Here is a 22,740-nt window from a genome sequence, read left to right on the forward strand (position 1 = left end):
CTTTCGCATCATTGTGAAGTTGAAAAATCCTAAGTCAAACCATCCTAAGTCGGGATTGTCTGTGTTTGCTTTTTCTATTTCATTGTGGTGAAGAATTTTAAATTATAGATATCATTATATTTTGTCTCTAAACATTTCAATACTCATTTCTAAAAAAAGGACATTCTCCTATATAATCACAATACAATTATTACATTTAACAAAAGTATTCTTTAATGTCATTTAATATCAAGCCATATTAAAAATTTTACCAATTATCTTCCAAATGTGTTTTACAGTTGTTTTATTCCATATAGGGTCCCATTAAGATCCATATATTGCCTTTCGTTGTTACATATCTTAATTCTCTTTTAATCTAGAACAGATTCTCCTCTTCCCTTTTCCCCACTTTTTCTTGATGTTGAATTTGGAAAAGACTTAGTTGTCCTGTGGAATATTCCAACTCTGTATTTGTCAGCTTGCTTCTTCATGGGATTAATTTGTTCATCTTCTCCATACTTCTTGTAAACTAGAAGTTAGATCTAAGGGCTTGCTGAGTTTTAAGTTAAACATGTTTGACAAGAATACTTCATAAATGCCGCTGTGTATTTTATATTGCATCGTATCTGAATGGTGAGTATCTGTAAGTGAGCTAAGGTTAGCTGTGCAGGTGATGACTGCTCTAATTCACTTCAAAATTATGAGTGCTCCCTTGTGATTTGCACTGTAATCTGAAGCTGACACCCAATTTCCCACCCACTTTTTACCCATTAATTTTAGTATCCATTGATGATCTTTGCCTGTCAGTTATTTCATTAGAACTTGCAAAAGAGTGATTTTTAACAATTCTATCATGTCTTCTACATTTTGATGACATTCTTCTGTGAAGAAATGTCCTTCTTCATCCACTTGGGCTCTTTGATTACATTGAAACACATTTCTGAATGTAAAGGTGGGATTAATTCTTAATTCTTTCCCTCTATCAATTTTCAGAGCCAGGAGTTGGTACAGTAGCCACTTTCAGTGGTAACAAATGATTTTTGTTTTTGTCTCTCTTTTAGATTTCATTTTTTATTAAATAATGTTTTAATCAATACAGTCATTATTTGCTCAAATTGTTACAACTTCTTCAAGCTTTCTTTTATGTGCTTTTGATCTGATTACATTTATCTTTGATTTCTGGCCCAAAAGATAACTTACCTTTCGTGATATATATTATATACTGTGAGGTACAAAATATACATATTTTCATATGACTAGTTATATGTGCATTTAAAATTCTGTTAGTATACACAAAATGGAAAAAAGAATAATATGCTTTTTTTAGTTCATTTATCTAAAATTCATTTTTCTTAATTCTGGTGGTATTTCTGTTTATGTATATTTCTTAAATTTCCTGTTTTAATTTATAGTAAACGTTCTCTTTTTCCATTCAACAGATTAAAAACACCACCCAGAATAATACCCAGTACAATGGAAATAGCTTGTATAAAATATGAGATGAGGTAGCAGGCAATACTTTCTTAGCAATGTAAAGTTCTACTTGCATTTCAAGATTCCCCACTATAATAATCTGAAGCTTCAAGAATTGAATATTATGATATTTATGTGTAAGTCAAGGCGGTGAACATGAATTTATACTGGACACAATATATCTGGTTAAGAGATTTTTCTCTAATAAATAGCTTGAACCCAAACCCAGTAAAGATGGATGGTTCAATTCATTGAGAACTAAGGTTCTGCCCAGTGGTATGACAGAATTTCAAAGGACAATGGAGTTTTAAACACTGTAAGAGTGATTGACATGGTGTCCTTTGAATTCTAAACTTTATATGTGTCATGGACTAGGGACCTCAGTGAATGACATTGAGGTTGAAGAGCCAAAAGTGAGACAGAAGGATTTAAAAATATACGTGATCATGGGATCTCAAAATATTTTATTTAGCAGTGGCACGTTTTTGGTGATGTACCTGACCCTACAGGGTATGATCTAGCAAATGTTTGTTGAATAAATGAGTGACAAGGTCCAGGGAATGGCTAAGAGAATCGGTGGCTAAGATGTATTTGGAGAGATTGTCACGTAAGATGAAGTGGCAAGAAAATGAGAGTTACACATAAATCAAGTCTGGAGGATTTGCATATGACTATGCCACATTAAATTAACTTTGCAATGTGATGTGATAGTTGATTTGCCTGAATCATATTGACATTAAATTATGAGGGCACTACGAGAGGGATATGAGCTCAGTGATTTGAGATGCAATAACTTAAAATTGGTTTATGGGGCCAGGTTATGTAGAATATATACTATTATACTAGTTTGATTGTCTTTCTTATTTCTTTAAGAATGTCTTACCTGTCCAAAAGGCAGCTTCACGAACTCTATGCATTTTTCTACGTTATAATCGTAAACAAGAGCAGAGATATGAGGTCATTCAAAAATTAATTGAACGTAAGTAATCATTGTCTCTTATTTTGAAAAGAAAAAGAAAGTAAGCAAAGGGGTTGGCCTTCGTTAGAGCTGACTTATATTATGTACCATTTTGCCACGATTTGCCACTAATAATCAGGCTAATGTTGGTAAATACATAGAAGGTGTTTGTATTTGAGTTTTGCAGGTTAGATTTTTTTTGTGGTTCGTTTTAGAAATCTTTATGACAGAATCAGATCTGTGATGAATGAAAGTAATAATTACTTGGGGCTTTGTGTGTGTGTGTGAATTTCTACACTTGAGAGATTAAAATATGCAGACTTATGTTGAATGCCTAGTTTCCACCCTGATGAAATAGAATTTGGAGACTAAAATATAGGCAGAAGATCCATGAATCTAAGCATTTATTTTATGTTCCTATTTTCAGTATTAACAGACTGAGGATCTTTTTTTTTCCTTGAATAGAGTTGATACTATACATAAATGTGAATCTGGTGAGTCTAGGTGGTTTATAATGTTAAAAAAGTCAAGTTTGTTACCACATGCAAATTTGTTTTAATTTGCTAAGGGTCAAAATTGAAACAAAAACCTTAAAAATGTTCATTCTCGAAATAATGGCCCACACTTATATCTACTTAGTGAATTTGTTAATTATTGTATACTTGTTTTGACCATAATGTCTTAAAGCTTTTATTAAAGTGCTGTCCAGCATAGGCAGGTAATGCGATTTTCTGGTTATTGGAGTTTACTGTTTTAACTATGGATTGTCACTTTTCAACATTTAGAGTACATAAAATTTCATTTAAGAAAAATTTTGCTCAGTATACTTTAATCTTCTTTTAGTCTATTTCAATTTGATTTTCATTTTTCAGTGATAAGAATTCACATTTAGAATAAAATTTATTTTGAAAAATTCTGTTTAGTTTTAAATACTAAGACTTTTGCTTTTGAATATTTATATAATAAAGGAGAAAATTATCCTTTACACATTGAATTATTTCAACAATACTATGTTTACATATGACTATCTACTTCAAAACATTTTTTAAGGAAATGAGAAGAAAACAGTTCATTTGATTCTTATAACATTTTGAAGTTATATAGACCTGCATTTAAATTCTAGCTCTAAACTTACCTGCTCTGTGATTTTAACCTCTCTGAATTTCAGTGTCCTTATGTTTTAGGAGGAATAAGTTAGGAAGGATATGCTTATCTAAATGGATTATTTTCCAGGATTGAATGAGATAATACATATAAAGTACTTTGTACATAGGGAGTGGTTAAAAAATAATAGATATAGTCAATATTTAATAAATGCAATGTTTAAGAAATTTTTATCTGGTTTTTGAGGTGTTGTTAATTTGGAGGTCTACAAATCTGGGGTATATAATATGATTTTTTTCTCCTTTGTATTTGCTAAATAAATTGTGGGTATAAAGAAACTTGACATGGATATAGTGTGCTTGATTTTGCCACATGTAATTTCATGTAGGAAAAATTAAACTAATGACAATTGTGTTTGTTTCTAGAACTAGGCCAAGGAAAAAGTTATTGGAATAGACTTCGATTTTTGGATACCTGTGAATTCATCATAGAGATCTTTTCCAAATCATTTTTCTGTAAATATTTCTTTCTACCTGCTATTGAACTGACACATGATCCAGTAGCGAATGTGAGGTATGGTATCAATTCAAGCAAATATTTGAAAAAATGGTATTTTTAATGTATCTACTATAATGAATCTATGTAAAATATTTTTCTTAATCAGTTAAAAAAATCAAGTAAAGAATTTACATTTGCTTTGAAATGCTCAGTAGTCTTAATCGGACTTGGAAACATACCTTTTTAACACTGTCTTGAGTCTTTTATTTATTGGGCTGAGAAAGCAATACGTCAAAGCCAGCCTGACATGCTTCTCTGGCCACTTGGATATACACAGTGGCATCAAGAGAAAATGGAGTAGATATTCTTAATTTATCTATCTTCTAAGACTAAAGAAAAACAGTTTAGAATTGGCTTGGAGAAGATCTGTCTATTTTTAGCGCCCCATTTATTCAGAGAAGTAGGGCTGCTTCCCATTCTTTATCTTTCCTTTTCCAGTGCTATCTTACATTTTTGAAATCCAGTAGATGTTAATTGGAGTTGATTGATTAACTGTTCAATTAGATGGAAAAGGTCTGGAAATGGTTTGCTTGGAAATGGAAAAAAACAATAAATATATTTTGTCTTCTTTTTTCCCTCCTCAAATAAGCATATTGTTTCTTTTTTTTAAAATTGTGGTAAAATATACATAACATAAAATTTACCATTTTAAACATTTTTAACTGTATAGTTCAGTGACATTAAGTACATACATACTATTTCTTGAGAGTTATTTGCATGTTGCATAATGAGTTGAAGAGAATTTTGACAATTTTGAACCTCAGCTGTTAGATTTCTGTGTTCTATGCTCTGTGTCTGTTCTGAACTTGACTTCAGATCTGTAGGAGGGAAAGACACAGTTAAAGTCAGGTGGCCATGGTTTCCCTGAGCAGAACTCCAGAACTCCCTGCTGAGTTTTCACATGCTATCCACACCGATGCCATGTGACATAGATGCATCTTTTGTACACAACTGACATGAATTCTCATTACACATTGTAATACTTACTAACAGGAATAATTTTCAAAGCAATAATTATAGACTGATAGTGCTACTGCTGAGAGAAAATATACCAAGAAAAATTGTCAAAAGATGTTGAGAAGTTCAACTTAAGAGTTTTGTGAGCACTGTGCAAGGGGAACAAATCCAGAGATTAGTTTTTGTTTTGCATCTTGAGTGAGAAAATGCAGAAAGTCCAATTGCTTTGGCTTCAGTATTTTGTGCATCTTCTCTGTGCTATATATATAACAGGTGAGGCTTCCTTGATTTGAGATTTAAAGTAAATTTAGAGAACCTGTTGATAATTCTTAGAATTTAGCTCTTGCTAAATAACTAATGGATCTGACCATATTGTTAATATTTTGCAAATTGAAGTTGTGATTCTAGAAAAGCAGCTTCCAAGTGATGAATTATCACTTATGAAGCAGTTGACAAAAATTATTTGAACGGAAATGAAATCATCTCTACTCTGGTCAATGTGACTAATAAAAAACGTTGACTCTAAGGAAAAGCAACCTGCCAATTCAAAAACCAAATGTAGATTAATTGAATATCACGCTATGACTATTGGCAACGTTTTGGGGTAAAAGATCATTGTATCACAATTTGTCTTGGTTCCCACTTCCTGCCTGGGTAGCTGCCAGCCAAAGAAATGGGTCCAGCAAGACCATATACTAACTGGCTTTTGGGCACAAAAACTATAGAGATACGGAGATAGAATGGAAGCCACCACAGGCAAGGGTGGTAGGGTCATGCAGGTTAGGAGGAGGGTTTGTGGAGTCCCACTGCCTGAGCTGATTTCCAGCTCTACACTAGCTGTGTGTCTGTGAGCAAGTTACAAAACCTCCCTGTGCATCCATTTCCTTAGTACCTAATTCAGATTGTGTGCTGAGGAATAAATACCAGAGCTAATGTACATAAAGAGTTTCACTTATCATAAAGGTGTGGCCCCTAACCTCAAAATCTTTATCGTCTCTTGGGCCCAGGATCCTCATACAGATAAGTCATTACTATAGTAGGTGTAGCTTTTGCTGAATATAAGTTTTCTAGACCTGCCTTGGGTTATAAAGAATGAAGTATACATAGACTGTTGTTTTTCCTTAAGTGAATGTTTAAAATTTAAATCCAGAGTCTAGAAAATATTAAGGCTGAAAAAAAGACTATTGGTATTCAAAGGAACCTTCTCCTGAGCTTCGAGAAGTGGAAAAAATTCTCTTTGGGGGAACTGAGACCACTTAATTAGAGAACATATCAATAGGCTTAGCACTGTCCATGGTGAGCTCTGAATGAGTTTGAGACCATTACAGCTATTTACAGAGCTGAAAATTCTAGTGGAGGAGCTTTCCCCTTTTTGGTTGAATAAAAAGCAAATTTTTGTTGGATAAGGAGAATTCTTAACTGAAGGAACTGAAAGCTCAGCTGAGAAAGCGTCCTGGAAATTCTAGGCATGGGACTTAGCCGACCCAAGGTTTGGTACAGAAGTAAAACAACTAGATGAATAAATGAATACAGCAGCCATAAAACAGACAACCGCCTAGCGTCCCTGGCCAACACCAGCCCTGGCAAAGCAGTAGAGTTTGAACTTAGCAAGGCAGAACTTTCCTCTGTACCACCTCCTCCTACGAAGGTTTTCTGCAGGTTCCTGGGTTTCCGCCCCCTCCTGGCATCCTCAGTCTGCTCATTGCTTCCTTATCAGCCTAGTCTAGACTGTGACCGTGTCCTAGACTCTATCCTTGGATCTCTTCTCAAACTGCACCTCTGGCTTACAAACTGTCTGTCTGTTGAAGATTCCTGACTCTGTACCTCTGGCATAAACATCCACCCTGGACAGAAAACTCATTGAGCCAACTGCCCACTTAGCATTTCCATTGAATCGTGTCTAATAGACTTCATCTGTCCAAAAGTAAACTCCACCTTCCTCATCTGCACTTGCTCCTGTGGTCTTCTCCATCTCAGTAAATAACGGTTTCATCTTCCCACTTTCTCAGGTCCAAAACTTCACTCCTTTCCATCATTCCCTCAGGGCATCCTGTGCTTGCAAAATATTTTCTGAATCCAACCGCTTCCCACCACCTCAACTGCTAACACTCTGGTGCAAGCCACCATCATCTCTCGCCTGAATTATTGAGTCTCCTCTATTGTTCCTTCTTCTGTCCTTTACCACCTGCAGTCTAATCTCAACACAGTAACCAGATGATACTTTCAAAACGTCACGCGGGGGATCCTGCTCGCTGCGCCATTTGTCGTGCGGGAGACCCTGGTCGCTGTGCCATTTGTCGTGTGAGGTGGCCTGTGGGGTCTCTGCTCCTGCTCCCCACATAAGAACACAGGATATGGCTAGGCCAACAAGGAACACCAACGGAGCCATAGATAGGGGAGTCGTACCACTATAGTCTCACTGGAGGCAGGATCCACACGACCTGCAACCTGCTGTCCGCTTCTCTGCCTGCCAGTCAACCTACTGACCAACCAGTGCAGCCGCAGCAGTTACATCAGTGGCTAATTGGCTCACTGGTTACAGCTGACGGCCAACTAGTCACAGCTGACGGCTGTCTACTACCAGCACCTTTCCACGTGAGGCCGAGAGCCTGGAAACTGCTCTCTGGGACTCTGTCCCCACAAACATTAAGTCCGATCATTTCACTGCTCTGCTCAAACCTTCTGTGGCTTCTCATTGCACTTAAAATAAAAACCAGTCACCAAACAGGGGCCTGCAAGGCCCTGAATGAGCTGGCTTCCTTCTGTCTCTCAGATCTCCTGCTAATCTCACTTTGCTCCGTTCTACCCACTGTGGCCAATTGGCCAGTTTGAGCCAATTTGCTAATTTGGGGCAACACCTAGGCAAGCCCCGCTGTAGGATATTTGTGCTTACTGCAGCCACTGTCTGTAATTCTCCAGATACTCACATGGCTTATTCCCTTTTTCTTTCTCTTTTCTTTTTTAACGTCTTTGCTTAAATGTCATCTTTTCAGTGAAACCTTCACTGAAACGCTCTCTGACCACCTGTTTTTAAATTGTAACTCCCCTCCTCAGGTACTCCCTCATCTTCCTTCCCTGCTTTATTTTTCTCTAGAGCACCTACCACTGTCTTGACAGACATTTTGCTTAGTTTGAGCAGAGAATCTTGTTGGTTTTATTCACTCTTGTGTTTTAGCACCCAGAAAAATGAATGCTTGACTCATAATGGGCACTCCATAAGCATTTCTTACATAAAAAATGAACTCTCAGGCTATGTGAAGCTTGAATTTTCTTTTATCTTCTTGCTGCTGTTCTCTAATTATTAAGTTTCAATTATAAATTTACTCAAAAGTAAATGCTATCTAATTTATTACAGAATGAAACTTTGCTACTTGTTGCCCAAAGTGAAATCTACTCTGAAGATCCCTGCAGATAAGCATCTACTTCAGCAGTTAGAAATGTGTGTGAGGAAACTCCTATGTCAAGAAAAAGATAAAGACGTTCTGGCCATTGTAAAAAGAGTAAGTATCACGCATGCCCTGACCTTTACGTTTCTTGCGTTAAGATAGTCTTAAGTATATCGTCACTATTTTAGCTGGATAGGATGGCACCAAGTGAAGATATTTATATCCTTGCTAGAGGAGTAAGAATTAGCAACTGATTTGGCTGATGTCTGTTACAATTGGATATGAAAGTTGGCACTGAGATATCAAACTTTTATTACTAGAAAATATAAGCTCCGTGAGAGAGCTTGGCATAGTTTGGGTGCTCAATACTGTTCCACTAATAACGAATACTTCATTAATCAGATTTTATTTATAAGCCATTATAATTGGAGAAAACTGTGTTGGTAAAATTGATAAAGTCACATTTTATAGAAATTTAGCCACGGAAGGGCCCTTGAGTTAATTCCGTGTCTATTTGGCTTTACAGAAGCTCTAGGCCTAGAAATATTAAATGTCTACTCAAGATCAGATGAGTAAGTGGCAGAAATAGGGCTAGAATATTGCTCTCTTACCCTAAGAGCATTCCTTTTTCAATAATGTAACATCGTATCTTACGATTTTTTAGTCTGTGATCTTATCCTATGGATTGTTTGGGAAAGTTGGAAAATTAAAACAGTAAAAATTTTGGTTTGTGAAGTCAAACCATAAATACTTTAGTCTTCAAAAACTCTTTTTGCTGAATATAAAACTAATGTTTTTATAATATAAGGTCAAGTAAAATTAAAGTGGTTGCTTTTATGAATCTGAACTTCAGGACACGTAGTTTTTGAGCACTTATTTGAAATAAGAGAAATTAATTTATGAATGTCTTAAATAATGTAACATTGATGTGAGAAAAAAAAGAATCCTTTGTTTTTTTTCTTTTCTATAAATCATTGCCAGATGTCACATGAGGACTTTTTAATAATGTGATTTGATAACTTAGTGTTAATTAGCATAATTTTATTTTACTGAAATGTGAATTTCTCTTCACCAACTGAAATAACCAGAAATACCCAGAGTCTGGACATGCATCTAAATTTACAAACATGCATATATGTATATACACATTTGTTTCTACCAGATATTTCAGACCTTGGGATTTAATTCCAAAAGTTTAGGTAATGAAGTTAACTTGTCAAACTAATAAACATGTTACGTTTATTAGTTAGTTAGTTACGTTTCTGAAAGAATTTATTAGCTTGAGATAATAAAAGCTAATCCCATAATGTATTACTAACCTACAATGGATTATTCTAGAGTCCAGTTCTTATTTTAAGAAGTCAATCTGTCCCATGAAAATTCTGTAGTATAATCTTATTAAACTGAGGTGTTGGTAGGGGAAACTCTGAGGAAGCTACACAAAGCTTCGGGATAAAAATGGAATAACTTACTCTAGTCAGTTTTATAAGAGGGGAATTAATTTTATTTAAAAGGGATATTTCATTACATAACGTTTTTAAATTTCCATAAATTTCAACATAGAAATAAAGCTTCAAATAAATATTAGGTTTGTGCAAAAGTATTTGCAGTTTAGAAGGTTGAAAATAATTGTAAAAACCGCTCGATTACCGTGTTTCCCCCAAAATAAAACCTAGCCAGACAATCAGCTCTAATGGCGTCTTTTGGAGCAAAAATTAATATAAGGCCCAGTATTAGATTAGATTAGATTAGATTATACCTGGTATTATATTATATTATATTATATTATATTATATTATATTATATTATATTATATTATATTAATGTTATGTTATACCCGGTCTTATACTATATTATATTATATAAGACCCGATCTTACATTATATTATATAAGACTGGGTCTTATGTTATAGCAAAATAAAACCGGGTCTTGTATTAATTTTTGCTCCAAAAGATGCGTTAGAGCTGATTGTCCGGCTAGGTCTTATTTTCGGAGAAACACAGTATGTTTGCAGCAGATAGCTTTGGCATATGAATATGTAGATGCACTTTATTTTGGTTAATAGAGTTCCTCCTGTAGAGATGTACTGTCCTCTGTCAGAGACAGAACGCTGGGGTAGATGGATTATTGTTTGATCAAAATAATTTGTTTCAGACTAACACATTCTGAAAGACAATACTAAACTAAGAGAATGCTTAGAGAATAAACTCTTTTCTGTTGGTTAGAGTGTCATATGATCATAAGTTTCTGTGGAAAGGAAAGGAATTGAGAATTTTACGTCAAATGATAGATTGCTTCATATATATTTAGTTAAAAGATTTCTTAAAAATTCAAAAATTATATTGTGTTTCTGAAAATTCAGAAGAGTGAAACTGGGAATTATTAGAAATTCGTTAAATTGCATGTTTAGTATTTAAAATATTCCTCTAGATTTGCTCTTCTTAAGGTTAAAAAACATTAAAAAGTTTAAATATATCCTGACATTAATATATATATAGGTTTACTCAAAATACAATGTAGAATTGAGAAGAACTTCGAAAGTTTTCTGGTTGTCTTCCACACAGTGCAGATGTCTCCTATTTGAGCCTCCCTCTGGAAAAAGAGTCTTTTTTGAGAAATGATTGGTTGATTTAATTTAATTACTGCTGAATAATTTTAAAACCTTTCTTTACAGACTGTGTTAGAATTGGACAGAATGGAAATGTCTATGGATGCTGTAAGTCATTCTCTTTACCTTATGTTGAAAGGAATACTTAAAAGTTGGCAGATAATCATCATCAGTGTTTCACAATTTCATTTTAAACTTTAAACTTAGTTTCAGAAAAAGTTTTATGAAAAAGATTTGTTGGATCAAGAGAAAGAAAGAGAAGAACTACTTCTTTTGGAAATGGTATGTTGTTTTTACACGCATACACACACACACATACTTGTTTCTGACTAATATTAACTGTGCTTTGTTATTAAACCTAATAAATAATTTCTTTCAATTTCACACAACGTTTTTTCTTCCTAAATGACTAAAGAATCCTGATTTTTTGAAATCTGTTATTTTATGAACTGTAAGGAAACTACATTTGAGAGGCTTTTTAAAAAAAATGTTGAAGTATTATTGACATACAGTTATTTAAGTGTACAATTTGATGAATTTTGACATGGATATATCCATGAAACCATCACCACAATCAAAATACCAAACATTTCCATTCCCTCAAAGGTTTCCTCATGCCCCTTTATGATTCATATCTTCTACTCCAGTCCCCAGAAACCACTAATCTATTTTCTGCCATTATAAATTAATTTGCAACTGGAATTTATATAAATTGATTATATATTATGTAATTTGTTTTGGTCATGCTTCTTTCCATCACTATAATTTATCTTGATATAAAATTTAGAATCAATTTGTCCATTTCTACTGTGTTTCCCCCAAAATAAGACCTAGCCAGACCATCAGCTCTAATGCGTCTTTTGGAGCAAAAATTAATATAAGACCGGGTCTTATTTTACTATAATATAAGACCCGGTCTTATATAAGACCCAGTCTTATATAACACAATATAAGACCGGGTCTTATATAATATAATATAGTATAAGACCGGATATAATATAACATAATATAATGCCGGGTCTTATATTAATTTTTGCTCCAAAAGACGCATTAGAGCCGATGGTCTGGCTAGGTCTTATTTTCGGGGAAACATAGTATAAAAAGCCTGCTAGAATTTTTATGAGGATTGTTTTAATTAGGATTGATCTAGAGATCATTTTGGAGAATTGCCATCTTAAGAATATGAGTCTTTCTAATCCATGAACATTGTCTACCACTCCATTTATTTAGCCTTCTTTACTTTTTTCTCAGTAATTTTGGTAGTGTTAAGTGTAGAGTTCAAAGAAGTCTTTTGTTAGATTTATTTTAAAGTATATTATGTTTTTTGGCATCACTGTAAATGGTGGTGTACTTTTTAATTTCATTTTCTAGTTCAGGATTGCTAGTGGTAGAAGCTGTAGAGAATAAGAAGGCTCTAAAAAATTTTAGGACTGAATGACTTAAGCTCAAGAGAACAATCCGACAGTAGAAAAAGATCTCTGCATGAACCTGATACCGGAGTTAGCAGACAAGGAATTCAAGATAACTGATTATTATGATCAAGATAATAGAGGAAAAGATAGAGAAAATAGATAACACATCTGCCAAGCCCACTTAATGATAGTTTATTTTTCAGTTTTACATGTTTTATCTTCAGTTTTCAAATTTCCAATTGGTTCTTTTTTATGCAGTCCAGTTCTGTGTGGAGTGTTTGAAAATCTTATCTATTTTCTCCATCTTCTTTTAAATTTTACGTGTGCATTTGAAAAGAATGTGTATTCTCCAGTTGTTGAGTGTAGTGTTCTATACATGTAGTTCGTTCAGAACTTGGTATGTTTATTGATTTTCTTGTCTACTTATTCTGTTGGGATAAGGGACTCCTAAGTTTTGGTAATATTTTACATACTGATCTGGGAGCTGGTGTGGCTATATAGGCATGTTCATTTTAGGGAAATTTGTAGAGCTGTACCCTTATAATTTGTGTACTTTCTCTATGCAAGTTATACTTCAATAAAACATTTAAAAATAACCCAAAGACTATTTCCTTTTCTCTCAATCTTTTTAAAGAAAAACATTATTTTGCTATTTACCAATCGGTAATGGAACTGACCAACAATAGCAAATATTTTGCTAATGAGAATTGGTAAATACAAGGCTCATTACCACAATGATACTAAACTCCTTGTTTCAGCTTGACAAATCTCCAAAGGCACAATTCTATAGATGTTGTGACACAAATCTGAAAGAAACTGGACTTCCTTAGAGTCTAATTTGGAAAAAAGGAAAAGTACTCCTTTTAGGCATTTTTGTGAATCATATTTGTATCTCTAAAGCTTAGAGTAATTTCTCATTAGAACATTTTGTTAAATCTATTTATGCTTACCTTTAATGCTAAGATACTATTTTAATAATAGGAACAATTAGAGAAAGATAAGCAACAAAATGATGGAAGGCCCATGAGTGATAAAACCTTTGAAAAGAAACGTAAGTAATTTTCCTATGTCTTCACCACCTAAATCACACAATTAATGTTGCGTCCTTGCATTCTAAAAGACCATGCTGAGTTACTAATGTTATGTGGAAAATTGCTTTTCTTCATTTCATTTGAAAAATTTGTTTCCAAAAACTAGCTACTTAATGTGGTATAGATGTTACAAATACATGAATAAATGGTGGGGATGAGTGTGGAGGTTCACATCCTTCAAAGAAAAACTTAATGTTTGATAACAGTGATAAGATTGTGAAACTGATCGCTGAATAACTAAGACTGAAATATATAAATATGTAAAGTAAGAATATTTGGGAAAGAGTACTGCTTTGGTAGGAATAGTGTTTCATATTTTCTGTGTTGTCTTGCATGTTTATAGAGATTAGTAAGAACTCAGAGAAAGTTACAGCACTTAAAACAGAGATTGTTTTAGGTAGAGACACCAAGACACCAACTCTGCCCAAGAGCATCTCCATTTCTGTTCCTGGACCCTCTTCTGGCACCACATCAACAAGTAAGAAACAACTCCTTTTTATGTCTCCTTTTTTGCCTCTTATAAAAATTAATTACAGGGAAAATCACTCTCTTAGATGAGAGATATTATTCTAAAGCACCATTTACCTTTTATTGGTTGTTGTTTTGATAGTTCTTAATGGGCAGGGAGGGTAAGAGATACTCCAGTCAGCTCAAACTAAGGAAAGGAAGCGAGACTCACCTGTGTTTAACTGAAAATGGTGGGAGTTGGAGAGGGAATGAGGTTGAGGCATCTAAAGATAAACTGAACAATTGCATTTTCTTTCTGCTTGTTATTCTAGGCAAAGAAATCAAGAAATCCAAATTGATTCGAAGCCAGTCTTTCAATAATCAAGCTTTTCATGCAAAATATGGCAACTTAGACAAGTGTGCTAGGTATGATTTGGCAGCTATTCACATTTTAATTTTTATTTTATAGTCACACATCTTTGTTTATGTGAAATATTTCCATTATGAAAATCAGGATTAATTTTGAGTTTTTTATAGGTCAATAATTTAAGATTTTTCTGTAAAGATTTTATGTTAAAAATTAGTAGCCTACAATTTGCATAAGAATAGGTATTCTGGTATTCTAGGAAGACTGGTGCCAGGACACTGTATAATTGCATAATGGAATCCATATATTGTTTTAAGAGAAAGGTGGTACTATGCCACACATGCCACTACCTTCTAAATGGGTGCAGACATGGCCCGTTTACTAAATGGATGTGGACATCCACTTGCTATTAATATTATTTCTGTCTCTAAAGAAGACACTGACATGTTTCTGTGGCAAAGTGATCACAACCACGTTCTCCCGAGAATAGATGAATGCCTAGTTTCCCCTTTGGCCCAGCAGGTAAAATTATGAACAGTTAAGATTAGGAGAGAATCAGCATCAATTAAATGCACATGATATTTTATATGTCATACACATGGGGTATATAACAGCTGCGTATCAGTAGACAAACAACATAAAAGTCTTTGAAAGTATTCATATATCCAGAAAAATAACATGTTATTGGAAAAAAACATGTTTTTCTTTTACTAAAGATAGTTTATTCCAGAGTTTCAGCTATATTTTAAGAACTATCTAGAGTTCCTAGCTATTAATAATAGTCCAGATGAACCAAAGAGATTAGAACTAAAAAATAAGTTATTTCCAAGAAAATTTCATCCATACTACCTGACTAACTGTTCTGACGCAGCAAAAGTGTAAGGAAATGCTTTTAAGTTATAGACACAGGAATTGTTGTGAGGCATGGAATGTAACATATAAATGAGGAATAAGAGTAGCAAGCATATTTCATAAGTAGAAGAAAGCATTTAAAAACACCAAGTGCTAGATGACTAGGATTGAAACAGCATGTTCTTATATTTTAAACTTAATTATATTCTTTTCTAGTAAAAGTTCTGTAGGAGCATATACACCTTCTGTCTCAGGGTTAACGAAGACTTCTATGATTTCACTAACTGGTAAGTAGAAATCTGTGCTCTTCTAGAAGTTGATAAATTTAATAAAATATGTTTTCTTTAAATGGTCAATTTCTTTATTTGTAGATGAGTGTTTTTCCTAAGTTTATATCTTTATCAAATACCTAAGAAATTAAACTTTTCCCTAGTGGTTGAGAAAATTCTTGACTATACTATCTTTTTTCACTGTGTCAAGACTCAGAGTTCAATACTTTTAAGAGAGAAAAAAGACAAAATGATAGGATAAGTTTTGCCATAGTTTGAGACCCTGCTGAGGCATAGACTAAAATTTTTTTGCAGGAATTTTAAAGATAGTTAAAAACATAGGGCTTCACTGTGGATCACATGCAGCTAAACATTTACAATATTACGTATTTGAAAGTGTATACCAGGGGTCAGAAAACTTTTTCTGTAAAGGCCCAGATAGTAAATATTTTAGGCTTTCTTGGCCAAATTGATTTCTGTCAGAATTACTGAACTCTGCCATTGCAGAGGAAAAGCAGCCATAGACAACACATAATGAATAGGTATGGTGTGTTCCAATAAAACTTTACTTACAAAAACATGCAGCGGGCAAGATTTGGCTCTCCAGCTATAGTTTGCTGACCTCTGGCTTTTGCAATAGAACATAGAATTATACTATGAATAGGCGGAATATATTGCTAAAACTTGCTAGTGACTATAAGTATATTTTAAACTTTTTGCTCTGGAAATATTGGTTGAAAACTAATATTGATGGCAACTTGTTAGTGTAAATAGTAGCACATCTACTCAAGGTCTGAAATTTTTAAAAGTTTGGTTATATTTCCTTTTTAGGTTATGTTATGAGTATTCTGTCTTCCTCTTCTTATTACGTTTTTTTAGTCTCGTGAAGACTATATATACACTCATTGGCTATTCTGTAAGCAGTATGTTTTCATTTGCCAGACAAATTTTTTCTAATATTAAAGTATGGATATTTATATACAGTATATAGACTGAAGGTATACTCTGAGTATACAGGAGTATACACAGGAGAATCATAAAAAAACTTGAAAGCATTTGATAACAGAAAGTTGGAGAACTAAAGTTATCTACATTTCTTGAAGTTAGGTCTATAAATAATAAAACTGTTGATTACTTTTGTCTCAGCAAAGCAGTAAATTCTTTAGGAGATACTAAAGGAACATCCAGGGTTTGAGAACTTTATTTACAATATAGAGTGCCTTTAAAATCGTAAATGCGTATAGAAAGTCAGTTTGATTAGCTGAACTTGGAGTTCATGATTATAGATTTCCATAAGGGGCTCTTCACACTTGGATGGGTCCCATCTGGCCCCTTGGAGATGACTTCACCCAGCTCTAAATGAGCATATATATTCATAACTTGTAATAATTCTTGCCAAGAAATTTCTTTGCCTAAATCATTAAGAATATTGATTCAGAACTGGTTTTTAAAGTTTTAATTATGTGCAGTAATTTCTTCAGTTTTTTTTTTTTTTTTTTTTTTTACTTTGCTGGTTCTTACGTCACCTTTAGAATCAAGAGAGTGTATATGATCTACAGATCCTAAAACTTAACATCCACAGTCTTAAATAAAAGTGTGTATTTATAAGTGTAATCTTTTATTAAAATACTTGAAAAATATTCTTTCTTAAAGGTTTAATGTTTGGGGGAGGAGGAATATAGATTGAATGAAATATCTCCTAGGTTATTATTATTATTACTTAATGAAGTACAGACTGAGGAAAAAGTCAGTATCAATTATACATCTGTTATATAGAGAGAAAATGGAAGCAACATTTCTCTTAACAAATGTGTTAGGTGTTCACATAAAGAAGAGATTTTATCTATTTGTGGGACTTACGACAGGCTTCAAGATGATTGTGTCATGTGAGATGAACCTTAAGGTCTGCTAGGATTTTGATAGGCAGAGATGGGTATGGAATAGCATCCCATGCAGAGTACCCGTCATAAACAAAAGCTGAGTATTGGTGTCTTCGGGGAGAAACAACAGGCTAGTTTGGCTGGGCATGGAGTGGGTGTAAGGGAGAGTAGTGTTAAATAAAACTGAAAGGAGAGACCAAAGTCATAGTTTGGAAGGTCAAATTGAATACTGTTTATTTAACATGAGCCCATTATTAATTTTCTGGTGACTTGCCTGTCATCAGTTACAACGTCCCAAGGTTATGTGGGTACTACAGACAGACTGGAGGAAATATAGAGGGAAGGCTAGTAAGGATTCCGGGGTATAAACTGCAGAGTATACATGGGTAGTGGGTATGAAAGTCGATGGGACCCTTTTGGAAAGCAGTTTGGGAAAGTTCAGCAAGAATCCTAGATTTTAAAAATATTCTATAATTTTTTTTAAAATCCCATTTCTAGTGCTCTGTCATGAAGCAATAAAATAAAATGTGATAAAAATATGTCATAGTATGTACCCTTGATATGATGTGATGAAATGGCACTTTACCTTTGTCATCCTCCCTCAAACTCATAATTCTAGTTTAATGTGAGAAAATCATCAGACAAATTCCAATAGAGGGGCATCCTACAAAATATTCAACTAGCACCCCTCAAAACTGTTAAGGTCATCAAACCAAGGAAAAGCCGAGAAACTCAGAGCCAAGGAGAGCCTAAGGACACGTGACAAGTAAATGTAATGTGATATACTGGATGGGCTCCTGAGACAGAAGCAGACGTTAGGTAAAAACTAAGGAAATCTGAACACACTATGGATTTTGCTTAATAATGTATCACTGTTGGCTTGTTAATTATAACAAGTGTAGCACACTAATGTGAGGTGTTATTAATAAAAGGGAAACTGGGTGGGGGGTAAATGGGAAGTGTTTGTACTACCTTCTCAATGTCTAACAGTTTTTTTAAAAGTCTATTTAAAAAATAACATTTATAGTAACTTCAAAAACATTAAATGCTCAGGGATAGATTTTAAAAATGTGTGCTAAATGTACACTAAAAACTTTAAAACATTGCTGAAAGAAATTAAGGAAGACCTAAATAAGTGGTTTTAGGACAGGGAGAACTCCCCCCCGCGCTTCCTTCTTTAGTTCTTACGGTTGGACTAACGATAAATAATATAATTGACCCAAGACTATATTAACGGGAGAAAAACCAATTTAATATGTGTGCACAGGAGAATCATAAAATTCTCAGATCATAAAATGAGGCTCAGAGCAATGATCAAAGCAGGCACCCTTTTATATTTTTAGGCAAAGAAACAATAGGTTTGTGAAGAAATTAACAGGACAAAGGGGGGAAAGTTAGTGCTCATTATAAAGAAATATAAGCAAAGTTTGGATATTTATTAATGAGGAATTTAAATACAGTAGTAAATAAGAAAAGGGGCTACAGGGCTTGTTTATACGGACTCTTTGGCTAGAGTTGTTTAACTCTAGTGATAGGTTGATTCCAGCGGTAGGGCAGACACCTTTCACAGGAAAGATTGAGTTCCTGCATTCAGGGAGACGGGAGGGTCAAGGTGCCCTTCTGACCTGGCTGCTTGTCAAGTAACCTTAAATTAAAAGGAAGCAAAATGCCTTGTGGGATATTTCCATGGCTTGTCTTGGGCCTCGACAGTGGAGAGATATACCAGGTTTATGGATTGGAAGACTTCTTATTGTGATGACATTAGTTCTTTTTAAATTGATCCAGAGATTCAGCGCAATCCTGATCAAAATTCCAGCAGTCTTTTTGTAGAAATTTATAAGCTGATTCTAAAATCTATGATCAGAAATGCACAGAACTGATAACAGCCAAAATCGTTTTGAAAAAGAAAAAGCAAAGTTCGAGAACTTAAATTACCTGATTTCGACACTATAAAGCTCCAGTAGTCAAGACTGTGGCCTCCATTGACATACATAGTCAGCGGAGTTTCAATGGGTGCTCTAAGATGAATCAGTGGTGATGGGATGGTATTTTTTAAAAAGGAAGGTAGAATAATTGGATATCCATTAAAAACAACAAAAACCGAAAAACTGAACCTCAATTCTTATTTCACACTATACCCAAAATTAACTCAAAATGTATTATCAACTTAAGCATAAAAGCTAAAACTATGACATTTCTGAAGGAAATATAGAAGGAAGTTTTTGTAATTTTGGACTAGACTGTGAAAGATTTCTCCAAACCATAAAAGAAAATGTTAACATTGGGCTTCATCAAAATTTAAAACTTCTGCGCTTTGAAAGACATCATTAAAAAGTAAAAAGGCAGGACACGGATTGGGAGAAAATATTCATATTACGTATACCTGACAAAAGACTTGTAACCAGAATATACAAAGAAATCTTTAAATTAATCAGGCAACTAATTTTAAAATGGGAAGAAGACTTGACCATGCACTTCACAAAAGCATGTGATACACAAATCAGTACATGAAAAGATACTTAACATCAGTCATCATTAGAGAAATGATACACAAATCAGTACATGAAAAGATACTTAACATCAGTCATCATTAGAGAAATGCAAATTAAAAGTAATGAGAGAAAATGACAAAGAGATACCACTTCACGCCCCCTATAATGTCTAAAGTCAAAAAGGCTCAAAGTAGCAAGTGTGTACGAGGATGTGGAGCAACTCCAGAACTCTCGTACAATGCTGGTGGAAATGCAAAGTGATACCACCATTTTGGATGGCAATCTGGCAGTTTCTTATAAAGTGAAAATATATTATTTCACTTATAAAGTGAAAATATACACTTACTATGTAGTCTAGCAATTCTACTCCTAGGCTTTTAATGAAGAGAAATTAAAACACATGTCCACATACAGACTTGTACATGATTGTTCATAGCTGCTTTATTTATAATAGTCAAAAACTGGAAAGAAATCCAAATGCCTATTAATAGGAGAATGGATAAACAAATTTTGACGTATTCACACAATGGAATACCAGGCAGCAGTAAAAAGGAATCAAGTATTGGTATACTCGTGCATGACAACATGGGTGAATGTCAGCATAATTATGCTGAATGAAGAAGCCAGACAGAAAGAGTACATATTGTATGATTCCATGTATATAAAATTCTAGAAACTATCTGCAAACTATCTATAGTGACAGGAGGCAGATCTGTGGTTACCTGGGGGGTGGAGAACAGAGGGAGGGACTCCAAGGGGGCAGGAGGAAACATTTCATTGTGATGGGTGTGTACCCATTTGACCGTGGTGACGGGTGCATACATATGTCAAAACCTTAAATTCATGCAGTTTGTGGTGTATAAATCATACTCTAATACATTGATTTAAAAAGAAAAAGGTTGGTTATCATTAACCTTTCTTCGCTCAGGTTCACAGCTTTCTTAGAATATTCAGTATGTCTGACTATGCGTGTATTACTTGCAGATGATTCGTTCCGGACTCGTAATGCCAGCAGTGCTGCAGCTTCCTTTTCTCCTAACACTCCCCTACCAAGCACCTCCCGTGGCACAGGTAACTCAGTCGATCCAAAGAGCAGTGGAAGTAAAGATGTGCAACCACGTAAGGCCACCTTGTAAGTAATCCAGTGATGTACTGCTAAGTGTATAACCCTACTCTTTTGCTCAGTCACTTTCCTTCCCACTTACGTACTTTCCCCCAAACAGAAAATGTCTGTACTGAGGAAATGTTCTAAATTAAAGGGGATTGGCAGCACGCATGCCTCTGTTATGTTAATGTTTATATTATAGAAGATGACCTACGTACGGCAAAGACATTGCAGTTTTAGGGAATCGACAAGAACCTTTAAATGGCTCCCACTGATATCTGAGATCTACTTAGTTTTCTCTGAAATGTTTGCATTCGGGGACTTTATCTGAGAGGACCTGGGTATAATTGCATCCCTTTAAACAACTAGCTCGAGTGCACACAGTATGTCATCATCCAGTGCTCAGAAAAGTGGGTGCAGCCGCTGCCACTTAAGAAAATACTACAGCGTGGAATCCAGAGTTGTGGGTCAGTGGGCTGGAGATTTCTCCAGACCATACTTGTCCATCTGTTTGTTTGTTTGTTTGTTTATTCATTTATTTATTTCTTTATTTATAATTTTATTTAATTTATTGGGGTGCCATTGGTTAATACAATTATATAGGTTTCAAGTGTACAATTCTATAATACATTGTCTGTATATTGCATTGTGTGTTCACCACCCAAAATCAAATCTTCCATCACCATATATTTCATATCTTTGACGCCCTTTAACCTCTTCTACCTCCCTCCCTCCCCCTTACCCTCTGGTAACCACTGAACTGTTGTCTGTGTCTATGAGTTTTGGTTTCTTTGTTTGTCTTGTTTGTCTGTTGCTTTCAGTTTTATATCCCACATATGACTGAAGTTCTCGACTTTTTCCACCTGACTTATTTCACTTAGCATAATATTCTTAAGATCCATCCAGGTAGTCACAAAGGGCAGCATTTCATCTTTTCTTGTGGTAGAGCAGTATTCCATTGTATGCATGTACCACATCTTCTTTGTCCAGTCATCTATCGGAGGACACTTCTGTTGTTTCCATGTCTTGGCCACTGTGAATAATGCTGCAATCAACATAGGGGTACATATATCTTTATGGAACATTTTCAAAATTTCCAATTAGATATCCAGAAGAGAGATTCCTGGGTCATATGGTAATGGTGTTCTTAATTTTTTGAGGAACCTCCACACTGCCTTCCATAGCGGCTGCACCAATTTACATCCCCACCAACAGTGCATGAGGGACCCTTTTTCTCCACAGCCTCTCCAACACTTATTATTACTTGTCTTGTTGATAATTGCCATTCTGGCAGGTGTGAGGTGGTATCTCATTGTGGTTTTGATTTGCATTTATCTCCCTAATTGCTAGTGAAGTTGAGCAATTTTTCATATATCTGTTGGCCATTTATATGTCTTCTTGGGAGAAGTGTCCGTTCAGGTCCTCTGCCCATTTTTTAATCGGATTGTTTTTTTGTTGTTGTTGAGTTGTATGAATTGTTTATATATTTTGGAAATTAACCCCTTACCAGAGGTGTTGTTTGCAAATATCTTCTCCCACTCAGTTGGTAGCCTCTTTGGTTTATTGATGGTTTCTGTTGCTGTGCAGAAGCTTTTTAGTTTGATATAGTCCCATTCATTTATTTTAGCTTTGATGTCAAATTCCCTTGCCTTTGAGGTCAAATTTGTAAAATCCTCTCCAATACCAAGGTCCATAAGTTTAGTACCTATGTTTTCTTTTGTCTTTTGTTGTTTCAGGTCTTATATTTAGACCTTTGATCCACTTTGAGTTAATTTTTTGCATGGTGACAAATAGCAGTCTA

The 22,740-nt window shown here is 34.5% G+C and overlaps 1 protein-coding gene across 8 annotated transcripts in view; it reads left to right on the forward strand.

Moving 5' to 3' along the window:
- The window catches only part of PPP4R4 (protein phosphatase 4 regulatory subunit 4), a 102,420-nt gene that overhangs the window by 77,189 nt on the left and 2,491 nt on the right, over positions 1–22,740 (forward strand). For 5 of the 8 annotated variants that reach the window (XM_088797459.1, XM_088797461.1, XM_088797458.1 and 2 more), the window contains 10 exons: positions 2,326–2,431; positions 3,940–4,087; positions 8,385–8,529; positions 11,091–11,132; positions 11,232–11,306; positions 13,418–13,487; positions 13,871–14,005; positions 14,307–14,400; positions 15,410–15,480; positions 20,819–20,966. In XM_088797459.1, coding sequence (XP_088653585.1) covers positions 2,326–2,431; positions 3,940–4,087; positions 8,385–8,529; positions 11,091–11,132; positions 11,232–11,306; positions 13,418–13,487; positions 13,871–14,005; positions 14,307–14,400; positions 15,410–15,480; positions 20,819–20,966 — 1,034 coding nt within the window. The remainder of the gene's footprint in view (positions 1–2,325; positions 2,432–3,939; positions 4,088–8,384; positions 8,530–11,090; positions 11,133–11,231; positions 11,307–13,417; positions 13,488–13,870; positions 14,006–14,306; positions 14,401–15,409; positions 15,481–20,818; positions 20,967–22,740) is intronic. The other 3 variants (XM_074326992.2, XM_088797460.1, XM_074326994.2) reach the window with 3 other exon arrangements.

Source organism: Rhinolophus sinicus, chromosome 3 (assembly GCF_057876585.1).
Source record: "Rhinolophus sinicus isolate RSI-liver-muscle chromosome 3, RSI-T2T, whole genome shotgun sequence".
NCBI classification, from domain to species: Eukaryota; Metazoa; Chordata; class Mammalia; order Chiroptera; family Rhinolophidae; genus Rhinolophus; species Rhinolophus sinicus.